We start from the raw sequence: 17,820 nt of genomic DNA, 5'->3' as shown, positions 1-17,820 counted from the left end.
AGATGCACAAATTGCATGAGGAAACCCATAAGTGTGCAATGTGTTATTTCTGATTTACAATAATAAAGATCTGAGTAACATTCCTTAAATTAAATATTTCCTTTGTAATGATTCCAGCTCTCAGCTTCTTTTTTGTTACATTTCCAGCAGTTTCTTCAAAAGCAAGCATTCATACCGCTAATTTCCTGCTTTTATAAATGAAATACCCTTTTTGTTTATTTCAAATCACTAATTTTCCATTCCAGTCAAAGCCACAGCACCAAAATTATTTAACAAATGCCTTGCTGTAGTGGCAGATCATCTTTGAGTCTGTAGGCATACCTATATGTCTGGATGATAGTCTTCTTCTAAATGCAATATTGACTACTAGCTTTAATTCTGATTCCTGTGATGAATCTGTGCTCCGGTAAAATGATTACCCCCCTAATGGTTGAATGGCAAACTTAATGACAGAGATACCATTGGTGCAAGGAAAGCACCTCCAGGCAGGTGCACTGGTCTCTACCTTCCTCTGATTCAGATAGAATGTTGCTAAAGAATCTGCTCGCACCTGTACACCCAAAAGTAGCTCTTATGAGAAATCTGGCCTTGACTGTGGCTTTGAACTAATAAGTCTTCTGGGTTAGCTCAAAAAGTGTATTTCACTCAGCAAAAGGAATGTTCTACATATTCCCATAGCTCAATGTCTAACAGCACTGACTACACATGTGTTGCAAGAGTGTGTTTGTATGAGAGCAATCCCATGCAAACAATCAACAGAAGAGCAAAAAGCAGAGCACAGTAGAAGTAATTAAAACCCTAAAAGCTCTGAAAATTACAGGAAACATGGATAGCAAATGGTAAATATTGAGATAGACTTTTTACTCCACTTAAAAGTCAATGAGCACAAAAAACCTCCAAACCAAAACAAACTAAAAAAACCACAGATGAGCAAAAAGTTGCCATGTTAATGATGGCAGTGGTTCAAGCAATTGAAAGTACAATGTATTTGAACTGTTAATGAAAAAACTGGATAGTTTAGGCATCAAAATCAATTTTGTTCCATAGTGTTCTCTAAATGAAAAGGTATCGGATATACAGTACATGCGGGCCATGTGTTTCGTTATTGAGTACAGCAGCCCATTTATGTCACTGACAATTCTATTATAGATTTGAGATTAAAAGTATTATTTTGCAAGTATGTGATCACACAAACCTCTTTTATAAGAGAGTAGGTGATCCATAGCATCAACAAGGTACAAAAGTGCTTACTCAGGGCTGCCCATGTAATCCTTACTCATGGTAAGCAGTCACAGTGAACTCATTATAAACGGTGACAGGTTTCAGAGTGGTAGCCGTGTTAGTCTGTATCAGCAAAAACAATGAGGAGTCCTTGTGGCACCTTAGTGACTAACAAATGTATTTGGGCATAAGCTTTCGTGGGCTAGAACCCACTTCATCAGATGCATGGAGTGGAAAATACAGGAGCAGGTATAAATACATGAAAAGATGTGAATTGCCTTACCAAGTGTGTTAGTCTCGTTAGACTAACCTCACACTTGGTAAGGCAATTCACATCTTTTCAAGTATTTATACCTGCACAGTTGGTAAGGCAATTCACATCTTTTCATGTATTTATACCTGCTCCTGTATTTTCCACTCCATGCATCTGATGAAGTGGGTTCTAGCCCAAGAAAGCTTATGCCCAAATAAATTCGTTAGTCACTAAGGTGCCACAAGGACTCCTCATTGTTTTTTCATTATAAATGAAGATTGCAGAATTTGGCATTCTGAAAAGCACAGCTAGCCCTGGAAGGCAATACAAGAAACTGAGAAGCTAGAGAGCAAGTGAAAAGCACAGAGTAACATTTGAGGAATATCCTGCAAAATCAAGGACAAAGACTGAAATAGTAAGACGGCAGATAAATTCAGCCCACAACTACAGCCATATAACCCACTGACATAAATGGGGCTGCATTAATGTAACATAGGGCAGAATTTGGGCTTGTGCCCTAGAAGCAGAAAGTGAAATGTGTGTTCAGGAAATAACTAATCAAGAAGAGTGAAATTGGGACAAAGTGCAACCTTTTTGGTGGGAAATATCATACAAATTTTTCATCATATGGTAAAAACTGTGCAAAAGGTAAAAGAAAAATCACTTTGCAATGGTGTGCTTATCAGGAGAGGTGTTTAAAGGACACTAAGATTTGAATGCCAAAGGAAGATACGGACACAGCTGTGAGGTTTAATAGGGGCAATGGATAGAATGATAGCACAGCATACTGAAGTGCAAAACAAGTTAAGACTAAAAAAAATTAGCATTTAGAAACAGACAGTACTGCTCACAGGAGCAAAATCAATACTGATGACATGGAAGATTTTGAAAGAGCTGAAGCAGAAGACAACACTTATGAAAAAAAGAGGTGATGAAAGCCTATGAAGAACTGATTGAGATGCAGGTAACATGCAGATTAAGGAGGATACAGCATAATGGTAAAGACAAACTATTTTTTAAATAGCTCTTACAGTAAATAGTCTTTTCTGGGAGAGAAGACCAGTGAAAAGCTGGGGATGATTAGATTTATTTTTAAAACAGTGAAATACCAAAGTGGTCCAAAACCAAAACAGACTAGATAAGCAGCAGCAATTGCAGCCTGGGAAAAGCAAAAAATTTCCTGACACATTCAGGGGGTACATATACCATTTAACTGAAAGACATGATTCATTGTTAACGCATGCCCTAAGTAGAGTGCAGGTGCCCTGGAGACAAGAGTTAAGGGAAATGTGAAACAGAATGATAGTGTCAAGTATCAGAGGGGTAGCCGTGTTAGTCTGGATCTGTAAAAGTGGCAAAGAGTCCTGTGGCACCTTATAGACTAACAGACGTATTGGAGCATAAGCTTTCGTGGGTGAATACCCACTTCGTCGGATGCATGTAGTGGAAATTTCCAGAGGCAGGTATAAATATGCAAGCAAGAATCAGGCTAGGGATAATGAGGTTAGTTCAATCAGGGAGGATGAGGCCCTTTTCTAGCAGTTGAGGTGTGAACACCAAGGGAGGAGAAACTGCTTTTGTAGTTGGCTTGCCATTCACAGTCTTTGTTTAATCCTGAGCTGATGGTGTCAAATTTGCAAATGAACTGAAGCGCAGCAGTTTCTCTTTGAAGTCTGGGCCTGAAGTACTTTTGCTGCAGGACAGCTACCTTTAAATCTGCTATTGTGTGTCCAGGGAGGTTGAAGTGTTCTCCTACAGGTTTTTGTATATTGCCATTCCTAATATCTGATGTGTGTCCATTTATCCTTTTACATAGGGACTGTCCAGTTTGGCTGACGTACATGGCAGAGGGGCATTGCTGGCACACGATGGCATAGATTACATTGGTGGAAGTGCAGGTGGATGAACCGGTGATGGTGTGGCTGATCTGGTTAGGTCTTGTGATGGTGTCCCTGGTAAAGATACGTGGGCAGAGTTGGCATCGAGGTTTGTTGCATGGATTGGTTCCTGCGTTAGAGTTACTATGGTCTGGTCTGTAGTTGCTGGTGAGAATATGCTTCAAGTTGGTGGGTTGTCTGTGGGCGAGGACTGGCCTGCCTACCAAGGCCTGTGAAAGTGCGGGCTCGTTGTCCAGGATGGGTTGTAGATCAGTGATGATGCATTGGAGAGGTTTTAGCTGAGGACTGTATGTGATGGCCAGTGGAGTTCTGTTGGTTTCTTTCTTGGGTTTGTCTTGCAGCAGGAGGCTCCTGGGTACACGTCTGGCTCTGTTGATCTGTTTCCTTATTTCCTCATGTGGGTAACTGCTGAGATTCAGTTCATTTGCAAATTTGACACCATCAGCTCAGGATTAAACAAAGACTGTGAATGGCTAGCCAACTACAAAAGCAGTTTCTCCTCCCTTGGTTCACACCTCAACTGCTAGAAGCGGGCCTCATCCTCCCTGATTGAACTAACCTCGTTATTCCTAGCCTGATTCTTGCTTGCATATTTAAACCTGCCTCTGGAAATTTCCACTATACGCATCCGACGAAGTGGATATTCACCCACAAAAGCTTATGCTCCAATACGTTTGTTAGTCTATAAGAATGATAGTGGTGAACTAAAGTAATAGCCAAATGTAGCCCACAGACTGGGTGAATTCAATAGCATGTGTAATAAAGGTATCAGGACACTCAGAATGTGCGTGGATACCAAAGAACACAGTGAGAATATAATGTAGGAGCATTACTGAGAAAAATAATGAGATATGAGGCACAATATTTTAGAAAACTGGATTAATCAGATGAATTTAGACACACACAATTAAGTAACAAAAATAAAAAAAATGCGTACATTCAACTTCAGATTGGCCTGAACCAAAACACTGAGCTTGAATCCCCCTTAACTTTGGGAAAGTGGGGACCCAGATCCAAACTTTGTAATACTGTTGATGTAATGGGCATACTAGAACCATGAATATGAATATGCCTGAACTTTGAAAAGTGTGGAATTGAATATGGTTTCATATCCAAATTTCACTACCTGGGCCCACTTCCACAAGTAACACATACTTTGGCTTCCATATTGGAAAAAGTTCTGGTCTAGAAATGTTTCATAAAGGATGATGGAAAGAGACAGAGTCAGAGTCTACATTAACAATGCGATGATGTGGCTAAGTCTTAGAAAGACCATATCACAGGCTGTTGGAGAATTAAGAAAAATGCATCAATATAACTGAAGCTCATTTGCTAAACAGGAGCTGATGTAATTATGACAAACGTTAGCAGCAGCTGGAATACAGCTGGGACTGACTAAAACACAAGCAGTACAAGAAATGATAAAACCAGAATATTTTTCAAAAAATCCTTATAGGGAGCCTTGGATATAACATACTTCAAGGACAAATTTATACCTAGTCTGACAGCTACAACAGTTGCCTTTAGAACATGCCAATGCTGGACAGACGTGGCTTCTAGATCATAAGGAGTGAAATCAAATTAATTAAATAATAGTTACAAGGCCAGTGTTAGCCTTTTTCAACCTGAGTAAGGAAACCAGTGTTTATAGAAGCTTCTAAATATTGACTAGGCATGGTGTTATTAAAAGATTAATGTTGATTTTCAGCAAATCTTGAAACACTGGGGAAGTTCCAGAGGACTCGAAGAGGCCTAATATTGTGCCACTATTTAAAAAGGGTAAACTGAATGAATCAAATAATTATAGGGCTGTCAGTCTGACATCAATCCCAGAAAAAATAAAGGAATGGCTGATAAGGAATTTGATTAATAAAAAATTAAAGGAGGGTAATATAACTAATGACAATCATCATGGGTTTATGGAAAATAAATCTGGTCAAACTAATGATACCTTTTTTGGACAAGATTACAAGTTTGGTTGATAAAGGTAATAGTGTTAATGTAATATACTTAGACTTCTGTAAGCATTTGACTTGGTACCACACAACATTTTGATTAAGACACTAAAACGATACAAAATCCACACAGCATGCATTAAATGGGTTAAAATTGGCTACTTGATCATCTCAAAATCATACTCTACATGGGGAATCATCATTGAGCAACTGTGTTTCTAGAAGGTCCTGCAGGGTTCAGTCCTTGGCGCTACACAATTTACTGATAAAATTTGCAGATGATACAAAGACTGGGGGAGTGGTGAATAATGAAGAGGACAGGTTACTGATACAGAACAATTTGGATCACTTGGTAAGCTGGGTGCAAGGAAGCATATATGTGTTTCATTACAGCCAAATGTAAGGTCAAACATCAAAGAACAAAGAACGTAGGACATACTTACAGGATGGAGGACTATCCTGGGAAGCAGTGATTCTGAAAAAGACCACAGGGTCACGGTGGATAATCAGCTGAGTATAAGCCTCCAGTGTTAGACTCTGGCAAAAAGGGGTAATCTGATCCTTGTCATGAAAACAGGAAAATATCAAAGAGGAGTAGGAAGGTTATATTATCTCTGTATTTGGCATTGTATAACCGCTATCGGAATATTGCATCCGGTTATGGTGTCCACAATTCAAGAAGAATATTGATAAATTAGAGAGGGTTCAGAGAAGAGCCAGAAGAATGAATAAAAGATTGAAAAACAAGTCTTATAGCAACAGACAGCAGGGGCTCAGTCTACTTAGACTATCCATGAGACTAAAGGGTGACTTGATCACGGTCCGTAAGTACTTTCATGGGGAACAGAAATCTGGTAAGAGGGCTCTTCAATCTAGCAGACAAAGATACAACAAGATCCAAGGGCTGGAAGCTGAAGCTAAACACATTTAGACTAGAAATAGGGTGAAAATTTTCAACTGTGAGGGTAATTCACAGTTGGCACAAGTTACCAAAGGTTGTGGTGGATTCGTCATCACTGGAAATCTTTAAATCAGGATTGGATGTTGTGATGATTTGAGGGATCTGTCTATGTACAACTTAGAGAGACAAGTTGGGTGAGGTAATATCTTTTATTGGACCAACTTCTGACATGTGCATCTCTCACCAACAGAAGTTACTTCACCCACCTTGTCTCTCTAATATCCTGGAACCAACACAGCTACACCTATACTGTATATGTAAAATTTATGAATTCTCTTTGAGATTATGAATTCTATGTACATTTGTAACCCTCAGTTATGTAGTAAGTCAGCCATGGGCTGACAAGGACACAATCATGTATCACACACCCTTTATGGAAGAAGAAATGGAACAAAACAAATAGTTAACCTGAATAGCTCCCATTCAAATGGGAATTATTTAGGACAATGGGTTGGCTGAAGCCATAGGAGAACTAGTTTTCTTCAGCTTCTCTGCAGGGGCTATAGTTTGATTGAATAGAATTTCCCCAGAAACAGGACAAGGAAACAATAACTTGTTGTCAATGGGACTCGTTTAAAAAAAACGAAAAGAAAAAAAAGGATGCTTTGGGGATAGGAGAGAGAACAAAGGGGCATGCTTTCATAGCAGAGGGGACCTTTTTGACTGTAGGACCAACAGAGACTGAAGGAATCTGCCTGCAGTGGTCAGAGTGAGACATTCCATGTTCTGGAGGGGATCCTGAATGCCTTAGAAAACTAATGAAATCACAAATAATGCTCAAGAGTAATGAGGAAACAGACAGGAAAGAGCATATAGGTGGGTTTTTTTAAACCTAGATCTACATATCTCTTGTGCTGTTTAAAGTAAAGAGTAATTGTGTTAGAAACCTTTGTAAAACCTGTGTCTGTTTACTTCAACTATCACATGTCCCTGAAGAAGTTAATTGTCAACAAGAGTGCCCACAAGGTTGGAAATCTGAAGGATGTGCTTAAGCAACTAGGAGGGGGTGGAGAGAGTGGACTCTAGTCACAGGACCTAGGCAGTTGGACCACAGCAGTCTCAGAAGTGGGTTCTAGAAAAAGAATCTGCACTAAGAGTGTGCGCCTAGAGATCCAGGCTCAGGAAAGCTTAAAAGTACATGGATCTAACATGTGGACTCCAAACACAGCAGCCTGGTGAGTGTCCAGCAGGGGGAGCTTGATGACAGCTGTGACAGATTTCTCCCCCCTAAGAGATATGCTCTAGTTCACCCACATCTATTGGAATTGAAGCAGGAATTAATTCATGGAAGTCTTATGGCCTGTGTTGTTTATGCAGGAAGTCACACTTGATAAAGGTACTGAGGGTACTGGAGATCTAATATGGGTCTCCATCCTCCTTTCTTCTTGGGGATTAGAAAATATTTGGAATAAAATCCGTTTCATCAATGTTGAGATGGTATTGGCTCTATGACTCTCCTTAGAAGTAGCAAGTCTGCCTCCTATAAAGTATCATCTCATGAGGGGATGGGGAAAGGGCTTTTGGAGGGTGAAGGAAGAGGAACTTTATAGTGTAACCAAAGCGGATAGTATGGAGAAGGATCCAGCATGGGTTGAAGTGGACTCCAAGGCATAGATTACCATCAGTTCTAAAGAGGATACCCCATCTTACACAGGTTGTGTCAGAGGTTCTAGAATCTCCTGAGACCCATCATGGTTGATGTCTCTTGGAGAAGGTGATGAGTGCCACAGGGTAGCTGGTCTCTGAACAGCTTGAGCCCAGCTCTCCTGGACTGGAGCAGCTGGGCTCAATCCAGCTAATTACAGTGGACTTGGCTATACCTGGGCCTATAAAGGGCTGCTATTAGGCAGCTAGGGGGAGGAAGGACTGAGGCAGGCTGAGTCCTGAGCAGCAAAGGCCACACTGGAGGGGAGTTAAGTCCTGTGGTGAGTCCCTGGAGCCAATGGGGCCAGGGAATCAAGGAAGCAATCCCACAGCTGCAGTTCCAAGAGGGGAGCAGAGCTGGAGGAGGCAAGAAAGTTGCCAGAAGCCGGAGACCCTTGGGAGGGGTGGCCCTAAAGCCTGGGGGCCAGGTTTTGACTTAAGACTGCCTTCTGTTTGTTAACCAGTGCCTTAAAAGAATAAACCCCGTAACTAAGTATGGCATGGCAGCACATGGTTGGAGGTGGATGCAGCAACAGCCCACCCTGTGACACTGTCCTTTTCCCATAGCAGAACTGCCGAAGAAAATGTGGGCTTCCATCGCCAAAGACAGTGCTGTCAAAACCATTGAGGAAATATCCCAACCACAAGAGGGAATAGCAGACCAGCTTCTTTCATAAAGCTCATGGACTGATAGCATCACGATCTTCCTTGTAAGAATCAGTTCTGACAGACAGCTCAGATTCAGATCTGAAAAGATGTTGATGTTCTCCAAAGCTGTGTAATCATCACCACAAAGTGTCTACTCCCTTTGAACTTTTGGTGTCAGCTCACAAGTGCGTGTCAGTGCTGATGATGTATGGATGGTGGTCAGTTCTTTGCCGTTACTAATGGTCATATCAGTCTATGCTCAGAACCCTACATGGAAACAAAATTTGTATCTGCATCTGATCTGCAAAATGACCCATTGATATCTGCATCTGCAGATATAAAGCGGATATCTGCAGACTTGCAGGGCTCTACATACAAAATTTTTATCTGCATCTGATCTGCAATCTGCAAAAATGGTCCATGGATATAAAGCGGATTAGCAGGGCTCTATCTATGCTCATGCCTCTTTTTACTCAGTACAGAAAGTGCTGAATAGGAGGGTCTCTTAGCCACAACCTTAATGGGTTTTTGAGCTTCCCTGAACCAGGCGTGAAGAGTCACTTGACCTCAATAGCACATGGGCAAATCAGATCCCCTCTCAGAAGTGGAAATAGAGCGGTATTTTTCTGTAAACCCTAGAGAGGGTTTCTTGCCCTTGTGGTGAGCCTGAGATGAGGAGTACTTGCCTCTACCTTTGCCTGTCCCTCCATCCAAAGTGGCAGTGCTGGGTAATGCGTTCAATATCTCAGCCAGCTGTATGGGGGGGAGGGATCTGCCCAGCCCAGATCCAACTGGGACCTCAGAGCCTGTTCCATGAGGTATTTCCTAACCCTGAACCTCCTACACTTGATGGGTTCAGGGTAGGTAGGAGTGACAGATGCTACATTTAGCAGATATATAAGCTTCTCTGAGGCAGAGGCACCTCTGATGGTTGTTGCTGACTGGGAAGAAACAGGGCAGGAGATGCAGTTCTTGATGCCCAGAGTCCCAGGCATAATTGGAGTCCCATACTGGGAAGACTGTGTGCATGTGGTGTGGGTGTTCCCTGAAATCTAACTACTTAAACTAAACTAAGACCTTTTTTATATATGTTATTTAGAATTTATAATACTTGCATTTCAATGTAGGAGAATCAACTCTGTGGACACTGGAGGGTTCTATCTTTGACCACGGAGCAGTAAGAAGGAACCGGAGAGGCGGTCAATCTGAACTGCGCCTTACACTCACAGATCAAAGCACAAGAAGGGAAAGAGTGCAGACCACCAGACACTACTAGCAAAAATCTTCTTAGGCACATGGAGCACAGGAGTACCCAGAGTAGAATACACACAGGGACCAGCATATGAAGAACAACTGATTTTAAATAGGACAGGAAAAGGCCCATGAGGACAGAACAAAAGAACTGTAGCAGGGATTTAAAAAGGGACCCTCTCTCAAGAGAGGGCAGTAGTCATTTAAAGGGAACTAGACCAAGGTCCAGGACCCTGCTGAGGAGTGTCTGAAAAGTTAGGACAGCCTAGTCTGCCATCAATGGATGCTAAACATTTAGGTAAGATACACACACGGAGAGTGTTTACTCTTTTCAAATCTGCTTTGTTCCCACTGCTAAAATAAACAATACTTTTGTTTTAAGAAGGCTGTCTGATCACTGTATTACTGGTCAGCCTCCTAAAGGGAAGAACTGCAGGTGCCCAAACTCAGTTGGACATGCAGGGCAAGAATGGTTGATACACGTGGTACTGTAGCCCAGAGCCCGGTCTAAGAGTGGGAGAACAGTGGAATTCCGCCCACTGATAGGTAAAGGCATATGGTATAAACACCTACAGGGGGACACTCAGAGAGACCTGAAAGGGGACAGCAGTGCAGCTAACCCTGTAATGTGACAAGTGCTATTTTAGCTGCAGTAGTTATCAGCATGGAATCTTTTTTCCCCCCACAGGCATGGCACCTCAATGGATCATAGCTTGTCAGACAGAACTTCAAACAAATGGCCGATGCATGACCCTAAGGTGTGTTGAGCATGCCCAGCTTCCACTGAATTCAACAAGATTTGGGAGGGTGTTCAATACTCTCAGAATCAGGCCTAAAGGAGATTCAATTTAGTCCACAAAGAATTCCATAAAGGACCTTAATTCAGAAATTCCATAATGGAATTTAATCCATAAAGGACCTTCCACTTGAACCTCTATCCTAGTTTTATTATTTGGCCTTGTGAATTGACTTCTTAATTGCTGTCTCCTCTGGTATGTGTTCTTAAACTTAGATATAAGCTTATCTTCCATTTACTATTTTTCACACAGACACTTTGGTGCTCTGGCCAATCTAAAATTCTGAAGTGGTCACAGAATTTCTTCTTATAGATAGTGCATTTCTTTCCATGTTTCTTTTCCTGATCCCTTTATTCATGGACAGACATTTATTCCATAATTTTGATATGAAGCAGGCTCTCATCCATTACCTAGACACAGCCATTCTTTTTATAAATCATCCAGGCTACTTATGTCTTTCGAAGAGAAATCCAAGAGGTGTAAAAGCTTTTGTTTTGTATTTTGTCTTCTAATTTGCAGACAAAGTTTCAGATACCAGATGGTCCTAATGTTAATTAAACAAGAGCTCTGGCAGCATTTAAAGCATGCCTTTGTATAGTGTCCATTTCTGAGATTTGTAGTGTGGCTACAAGCACCTACCTACATATCTTTACCCATTATTATTCTCTTGATGTTGAGACTAGATCATATTTCTAGAGAGCTGTTTTCAGTACCTTTTTAATTAAGCACTCCTCAGCCATCCTCTTGGTGTGGATTGCTACTGCTGGTTCATCTGCAGGGGTGGGGAACTGGGAGGCAAATTTATGAAGGAGAAAACTAGGGTACTTAACAGTAACCGGAATTTTCTGAATATATTGCCTCTACAGATCCACACTAACCCTTCCTCCTTCTCTACTGATTTCCAATACATGGATGAAAACAGAGGGTTGGAGTGTTGAGACTCTTGAAAACCCTGCTTAAATAAAATGTTTCATGAGTGTACTGAGTGCAAATGGCCCTAATAAGTAATTGCTTTAAATAGTTCTGGGATTTACATAGTACATATGGCTCCAGGAATGTGGACATGTACTGGCAATATCTTGAAGAAATATTTACTAGCAAGTAACCTGGCTTTTGTAGTCCTTCTTACAGTTTTTGTTCCATGTGACAATCCTCACACATCCAAGCCAGTTTGAATGAATTTTGCTAGTTTGATTTCATGAGGCATATATTCTTTACTAAAATCAGTATAGTGTTACCACCTATTGTTCTTCCTCCTCCCCCTTAGGGTATTTTTGTAATTATACTAAGAAAAGAGATCAAGTTTCTCCGGTATGATTTGTTCACCATAATACAAACCCATCCTGGAATGTGTATATTTTCATTATTCTCTAGGTGTTTATTTAAAGATAATATTTGTATTTTATTTTACTAGGGATTGAATTTAGAAATTTACCATACATTTACTGTCAGGATCACTCTTTTCTAGTTCTAAGAATTTATCTCATTATGTTTTTTCCAGCATTCTGGTATTTCCCCATTTTTTCATGATCTTTCATAATTAATTGTCAGAGGTTCAATTCCTTTGTTAACCAATGACATTTATACTGAAGGATAAGGGTACCCTATTTCTGCCAGGACTCGTCTACTTTTCAGCAAGCCAAAATACCCTTAGGATTATGAGAACATGCATTGTGCTAAGGACCAGGAAACCCTGATTTCTAGACTCACTTCAGTAAATTGGTGATGATAATTCTGTGCCTTTCGCAAACCTCTATCATTGAGCAAGGTCTCACAAGTTAGACAAGCCAGAAACAGAACCCAAATCTTACATGGCAGATCCAAGTCTCAGACACTTAACAACATTAGCAAATATTTGTTCTTAGCCATGCCATCTGTTAGATAGGGCTACTCCTGCATATGTAACCCAGCGATTCTGGGTCCATAGATGAACACTGCCTTCTCCTGCTGCCAACTCAAGAAATTAGTCCTTTCGTTCCAGGGGAAGTTGTCTCAATTGCAGTGCTAAAGATTCAGGATTCAAACCCTGCTGTTCAGAGATTTGAGATTCTCAGGGGCCACGGGTCTCGAATCCCAGGACACAGCACTTTTAAGAGCCCGTACATTCCAAACCGCCACCCAGTGACCTGTAAACAGTCACCAGAACTTGAAGCTCAGATTTGGCAGAGGACTCTAGTCAAGGGATCTGGTGGGCGAAACTCCAAGGCTTCTCTTTAAACCAAGCAGAGGAACAGGAAGTCATGCCTGCAACTTGGTCTTTCCCTGGTTAGGACTGCCTCCCCTGTGCTACCTGACTGACTTCCTGGTATCCTGACTGCCAGCCTGCCCACTGGCCTGTCTTAGACTGACCTCCTGACTCTGCCTGTCTCCTGACACCTGGTCTGCCCTCTGGCCTGTCTCAGATTCTGGACTCCTGGTATCCAGACCCAGCTGGCCTCCTGACTCCGAGTTCCCACTGTGACCACTAAGCCCAGTCATGCCAAGGATAAATTGTTACTGTTGCACATAACAGAATGTATTTTTGCCCTTAAAAACACTATGTTAAAATAATGTTATTGAGATAGCAAAATCAACCACCTACAAAAAAACGGAATGCTAGGTTTAAGGTTCAACCTATTTTAGCACCATTGTGCATATCCATATGATAGTCTTTAATTACATGACCAGATACTATTTTTTCTACAATACCCCTACCTCATTCATTCAAGATGGATGATGTTCAAGAAATTAATCAGGGTATGGAATGAATTAGGCTGCTTATAGGATTCCTGCCTCATTTTGTCTGGAAGTTGTAAACCATGTCAATAAAGTGGTAGGGGACTATAGGAAAAGAGAGGATGATCTTCTACTTAAAGGCAGGTGACTGCTACCCAGGAGAACTCAGTTCTATCCTTGCCTTTGCCATTAACATGCTAGGTGATGCTGGGCAAAAGTCACTTTAACCAAAAGTTTTCACAAGTGGCTACTAATTATACGTTGCTTTATTCGCTGGGTGCTCAACCTGGGGCCTAATTTGCAGAAGTGCTGAACAGCCACATTTTTTCCACACTCGTTTTTTTCATGTGTGTATAGCTACAAACATACTAGTGTATACATTTTCTTATTATTTAACTTCTGTGGTGGAATCATTTTTTTCTTTTACCCAGGGAAAATACACTAAAACAGTACCAGAGATATACCTACATAAATGAGTTGATTTTTGTCTGATCAAAAAAGCCCTGCCGGTAAGTTATACAGCAACACTTCTTATTTCAGAATACTAGACTTCACACTTTGGTTTTAAGAGCAATTAAAATCTATAGTATAATATAAATACCGCAGCACAGCTCTTCTCTGCTTTCATGAGTGGGAACTGAGCTTCATATCATTTGCAAGGAAAGCAGGTCTCAATTCTCAGCCTGCCAGAATGCAATCTCCCAGAAGCATTCTAGCAGTGACAGGATTGCATGACATACTTGAATATTCTGCATGCATCACCGGGCTTCAAAACTGGCAACGGTTCTCTAATTCAGAACACAGATTTGATTTCAAAAGGTAAAAAACGCTAGAGCATTTGGTTGACCTTTAGCAACATTTTCTTTATACTTCATTAGAGGTAAAATCCTATGTTCTACTGCACTACTGTGCAAGAAGTAGTGGGGAGGACTTAGGCCATGTCTATACTATCCCATACTTCAGCAAAACTTTGGTTGCTCATGAGTGTGAAAAAACCACTGACAGAAGTTTCGCCAGCATAAGCGCTCATGTGCACAGCGCTATGTCAGCAGGAGATGCTCTCCCACCGACATTCCTACCACTGCTTAAGTAAATAGTTTTATTATGTCGACAGGAGAGCTTTCTCCCATCGGCATAGAGTGGCTATACGAGTGATCTTACAGCGGGACAGTTGATCGGTATAGCTGTGCCGCTTTACGCTTGTAAGTGTAGATGTGGACTTAGGGACCCCTATTCTTTCCCATGCACGTAGTATGGGGATGATAGAAGTCAAAAATGTGCTGACTTGTACTCCAAAGTCTCAAAGAGGCATGGTCTGCTGTTTAGAAAGAGCTTTCAGACTCGAACCCATAGCTGCTGCACTCAGCAAGCACTATGCAAGGTGCACATTTGCTCCTGTTTTGAGCAAAAGTTCTCCCTGGGGAGCATGGACTACTCCAGGAGTGTTTCTGCTTCTTCTCACTGCACCAGCCAATGCAAGATTTGGCAGAGGCAAGTGATTTGTTCTGCTTTAAGAAGCAAAGGGAAACTTCTGTCCAAATTTCAAACAGCAGGAAATAGATATGCAATCCATCCCTGCTGCTGTTGAAGTCAATGGGAGCTTTTCTTTATTGTTAATACAACTGGTTCTCAAAAAAAACAAACAGTCAGAGCTACCACTATTATTGTTTACTTTACATATTATTCTTTGTTAGACTCTCTTACACTCTACTACCACCAGAGAAATAAACAAACTCCTCTAAATAACCTCCTTGGGCTTGGATCAGCCCATTGGTTCTTTTGGCTTCTGCTCGCAAAACCCAGTCTACAAGTACACCTCTATCCTTGTGGTGGAAAATTCCACCTGGAAGTTGCAGGACGTCCAAGAGCACAAGTCCCTCATAATCCTTGATCTGCTGGGGCACCTGAAATCATCCAGCTCAGCCTAGAAGGTGAGTGGAGTCAGTTAGAATGGAAACAGGGGCAGGGGACCAGAGTGATGCACTAATTCAGAACATCTCTGACAGTCTCCACTGTCAGGACTCCAGTGATGCCACCAATAGAGCTTAAAGCAGGAGTGGGCAAACTACAGCCCGCAGGCCAGATCCAGCCCGCGAGCTGTTTTAAGCCAGCCTGCAAGCTCCCGCTGAGGAGCAGGGTCTGGGGCTTGCCCTGCTCCAGCCGGGGCACCAGGTCGGGAGCCACACCATGTGGCTTGGCCCTGCTCTGGCGCTCCAGCCAGGGTACTGGGTTGGGGGCCGCTCCATGTGGCTTCCGGAAGCCGCAGCATGGCCCCGCTCTGGCTCCTAGGCGCGCCAATGGCCTCCTCCAGCGCTCCAATGGCAGCTGCAGGGGCGGTGCCTGCGGATGAGGCAGCGTGCAGAGTCACCTGGCCATGCCTCCGTGTAGGAGCTTGAGAAGGGACATGCCACTGCTTCTGGGAGCCGCTTGACGTAAGCGCTGGTCAGAGCCTGCACCCCTGAGCCTCTCCCCATGCCCCAACCCCCTGCCCCAGCTCTGCTCCCCCTCCCGCTCTCCAAACCCCTCAATCGCAGCACAGAGCACCCTCCTGCACCCCAAACCTCTCATCCCTAGCCCCACCCCAGAGCCTGCACCCCCAGTCAGAACCTGCACCCCTTCCTGCATCCCTGCCCCAGCCCTGAGCCCCCTCCCGTGCTCTGATCCCCTCAGTCCCAGCCTTGAGCACCCTCTTACACCCCAAACTCTTCATCCCCAGCCCCACATCAGAGCCCTCACCCCCTCTCACACCCCAACCCCAATTTTGTGAGCATTCATTGGCCACCATACAATTTCTATTCCCTGATGTGCCCCTCTGGCCAAAAAGTTTGCCCATCACTGGCTTAAAGTTTCTCTCCTTGGCAGAGCTCCTAAGGTAGACTGACAGCTACACTGCAAACTCTCTCTCCTTGTGCGTGCAGAGGTTTCAAATAGTACGTCCCCTGTGGAGTAATTCAAATTTTATTTTTCAGTTGTATGCTACAAACTCTCAATGAAATGTGTACCGAGAATCAAGTTCTGCTGTTTCCCTATGAGGATGTTAACATGACTGATATATGGACAGTGCTCCCAAGACACATAGTTATATCTTTCTTGTAAAAGTCACATGCCAGATGAGAATCTGTGATATAAATATGAAGTGGTAGACATCCAAATACTAAACCCAAGAAAATATGAACACTGCATTTATAATGATTTTTTTCAAAGAGCAAAAAATTATAAAGATTACACACCTGAATAAACACTTTTATTTCTAACAAAGCTAACCCATTTTTTTTAAAGTAGAGAAAAAATGAAATATCAAAGTTGTAAGAGAATTCCCAAGGGGATATTTTCAAGGAGAAGCCCAAAACCTTACCTACCTTTTTTCCTTAGCTGTTAGTTAAGCCCATGTAATACTTAATGTTTTTTCTCCAAACAAATGCTTCAATTGTATTTTTACAAACAAAATAATTATCAAAGGAAACAATCAATCCTAAAACAGTGAATTATTGTATTGTACCTGTGTACTGATTTCCATTTCAAACTTCCAAGATTTTACTCAACATTAAAATAAACAAAGGATTTTACCACATCTTGATAAAAAACAGTATGAACCACAATGATTTCTGTACTCACTAGTTTTGCACTGACAAATGCGGCAACCGTTTTGGTCCAGTCTGAAACTGTACATACAGTCTTTCTCAGTCAATGTGCAGTTCACCAAAATCTCACATGTGGGTGGACCTATTGTGATGTATGTTGGTTCTAATAAATAAGAAAAAGAAATAAATACAAGTAAGTATAATGGGTTAGAAATAACCACTCCCTTCTCGCAATATTTTTAAAATATAAAGCTTTATCATATTATCAGGCAAAAACTTCTTCAAGATTGCTACGGCTGAGAGTACATATCAACGATTTAAGGTAAATATATTACAGGAATGTTGCAATTAGCACAAAAAACAAGCTTTATAAACCCATGAAATTCTGAATTTGGGTTTCTTTTAAATTTAATATCAACATGTTAAAGGTATGGAAACGCACAGTTAGGGAACATAAAGAACCTTAAGTCTGCCCTATGACAAACCACATAGAAACATAATGATTACGATTAAGGCACTTTTTAGTGTTCCTAGTCCCAGATCACACTAAACTGATTTTTCCAGAACCATTAGAGTTTTTTCCTCCCTCCCTTATGATGTCACTACAGGGCACAGATAAAGATGTGTGGATTGGGGAAGTCTGACGGAGATTATTCTTCAGCTCTTGCTGAAGGCGAAACTTTCAGTTTTGAAGAATAACAAAAAATGACTTATTCCTATTTTTTTCAAATACAGCCAATGCACAAAATTTCAGTAAACTTAAACTATATAGGGACACTCTTTTGTTAAGATAATACGGGGGTGGGGATCTGATTCAAATGAATGGATCTACAGTACTTGTACATTCTCAGAAAATTCATTCTGTACTCAGAGGATAAAATGTTGTATTTTTGGGA

The 17,820-nt window shown here is 41.7% G+C and overlaps 1 protein-coding gene across 6 annotated transcripts in view; it reads right to left on the bottom strand.

Annotated features, from left to right (window-relative positions):
- Window positions 1–17,820, bottom strand: part of CRIM1 (cysteine rich transmembrane BMP regulator 1) — a 306,847-nt gene that overhangs the window by 76,200 nt on the left and 212,827 nt on the right. For all 6 annotated transcript variants that reach the window (XM_037895411.2, XM_037895410.2, XM_037895409.2 and 3 more), the window contains one exon: window positions 16,959–17,087. In XM_037895411.2, coding sequence (XP_037751339.1) covers window positions 16,959–17,087 — 129 coding nt within the window. The remainder of the gene's footprint in view (window positions 1–16,958; window positions 17,088–17,820) is intronic.

This window comes from Chelonia mydas, chromosome 3 (genome assembly GCF_015237465.2).
Source record: "Chelonia mydas isolate rCheMyd1 chromosome 3, rCheMyd1.pri.v2, whole genome shotgun sequence".
Classification (NCBI taxonomy): Eukaryota; Metazoa; Chordata; order Testudines; family Cheloniidae; genus Chelonia; species Chelonia mydas.
Note: the sequence above shows the minus strand (reverse complement) of the source record. Positions and strands in the feature narration are given on the sequence as shown.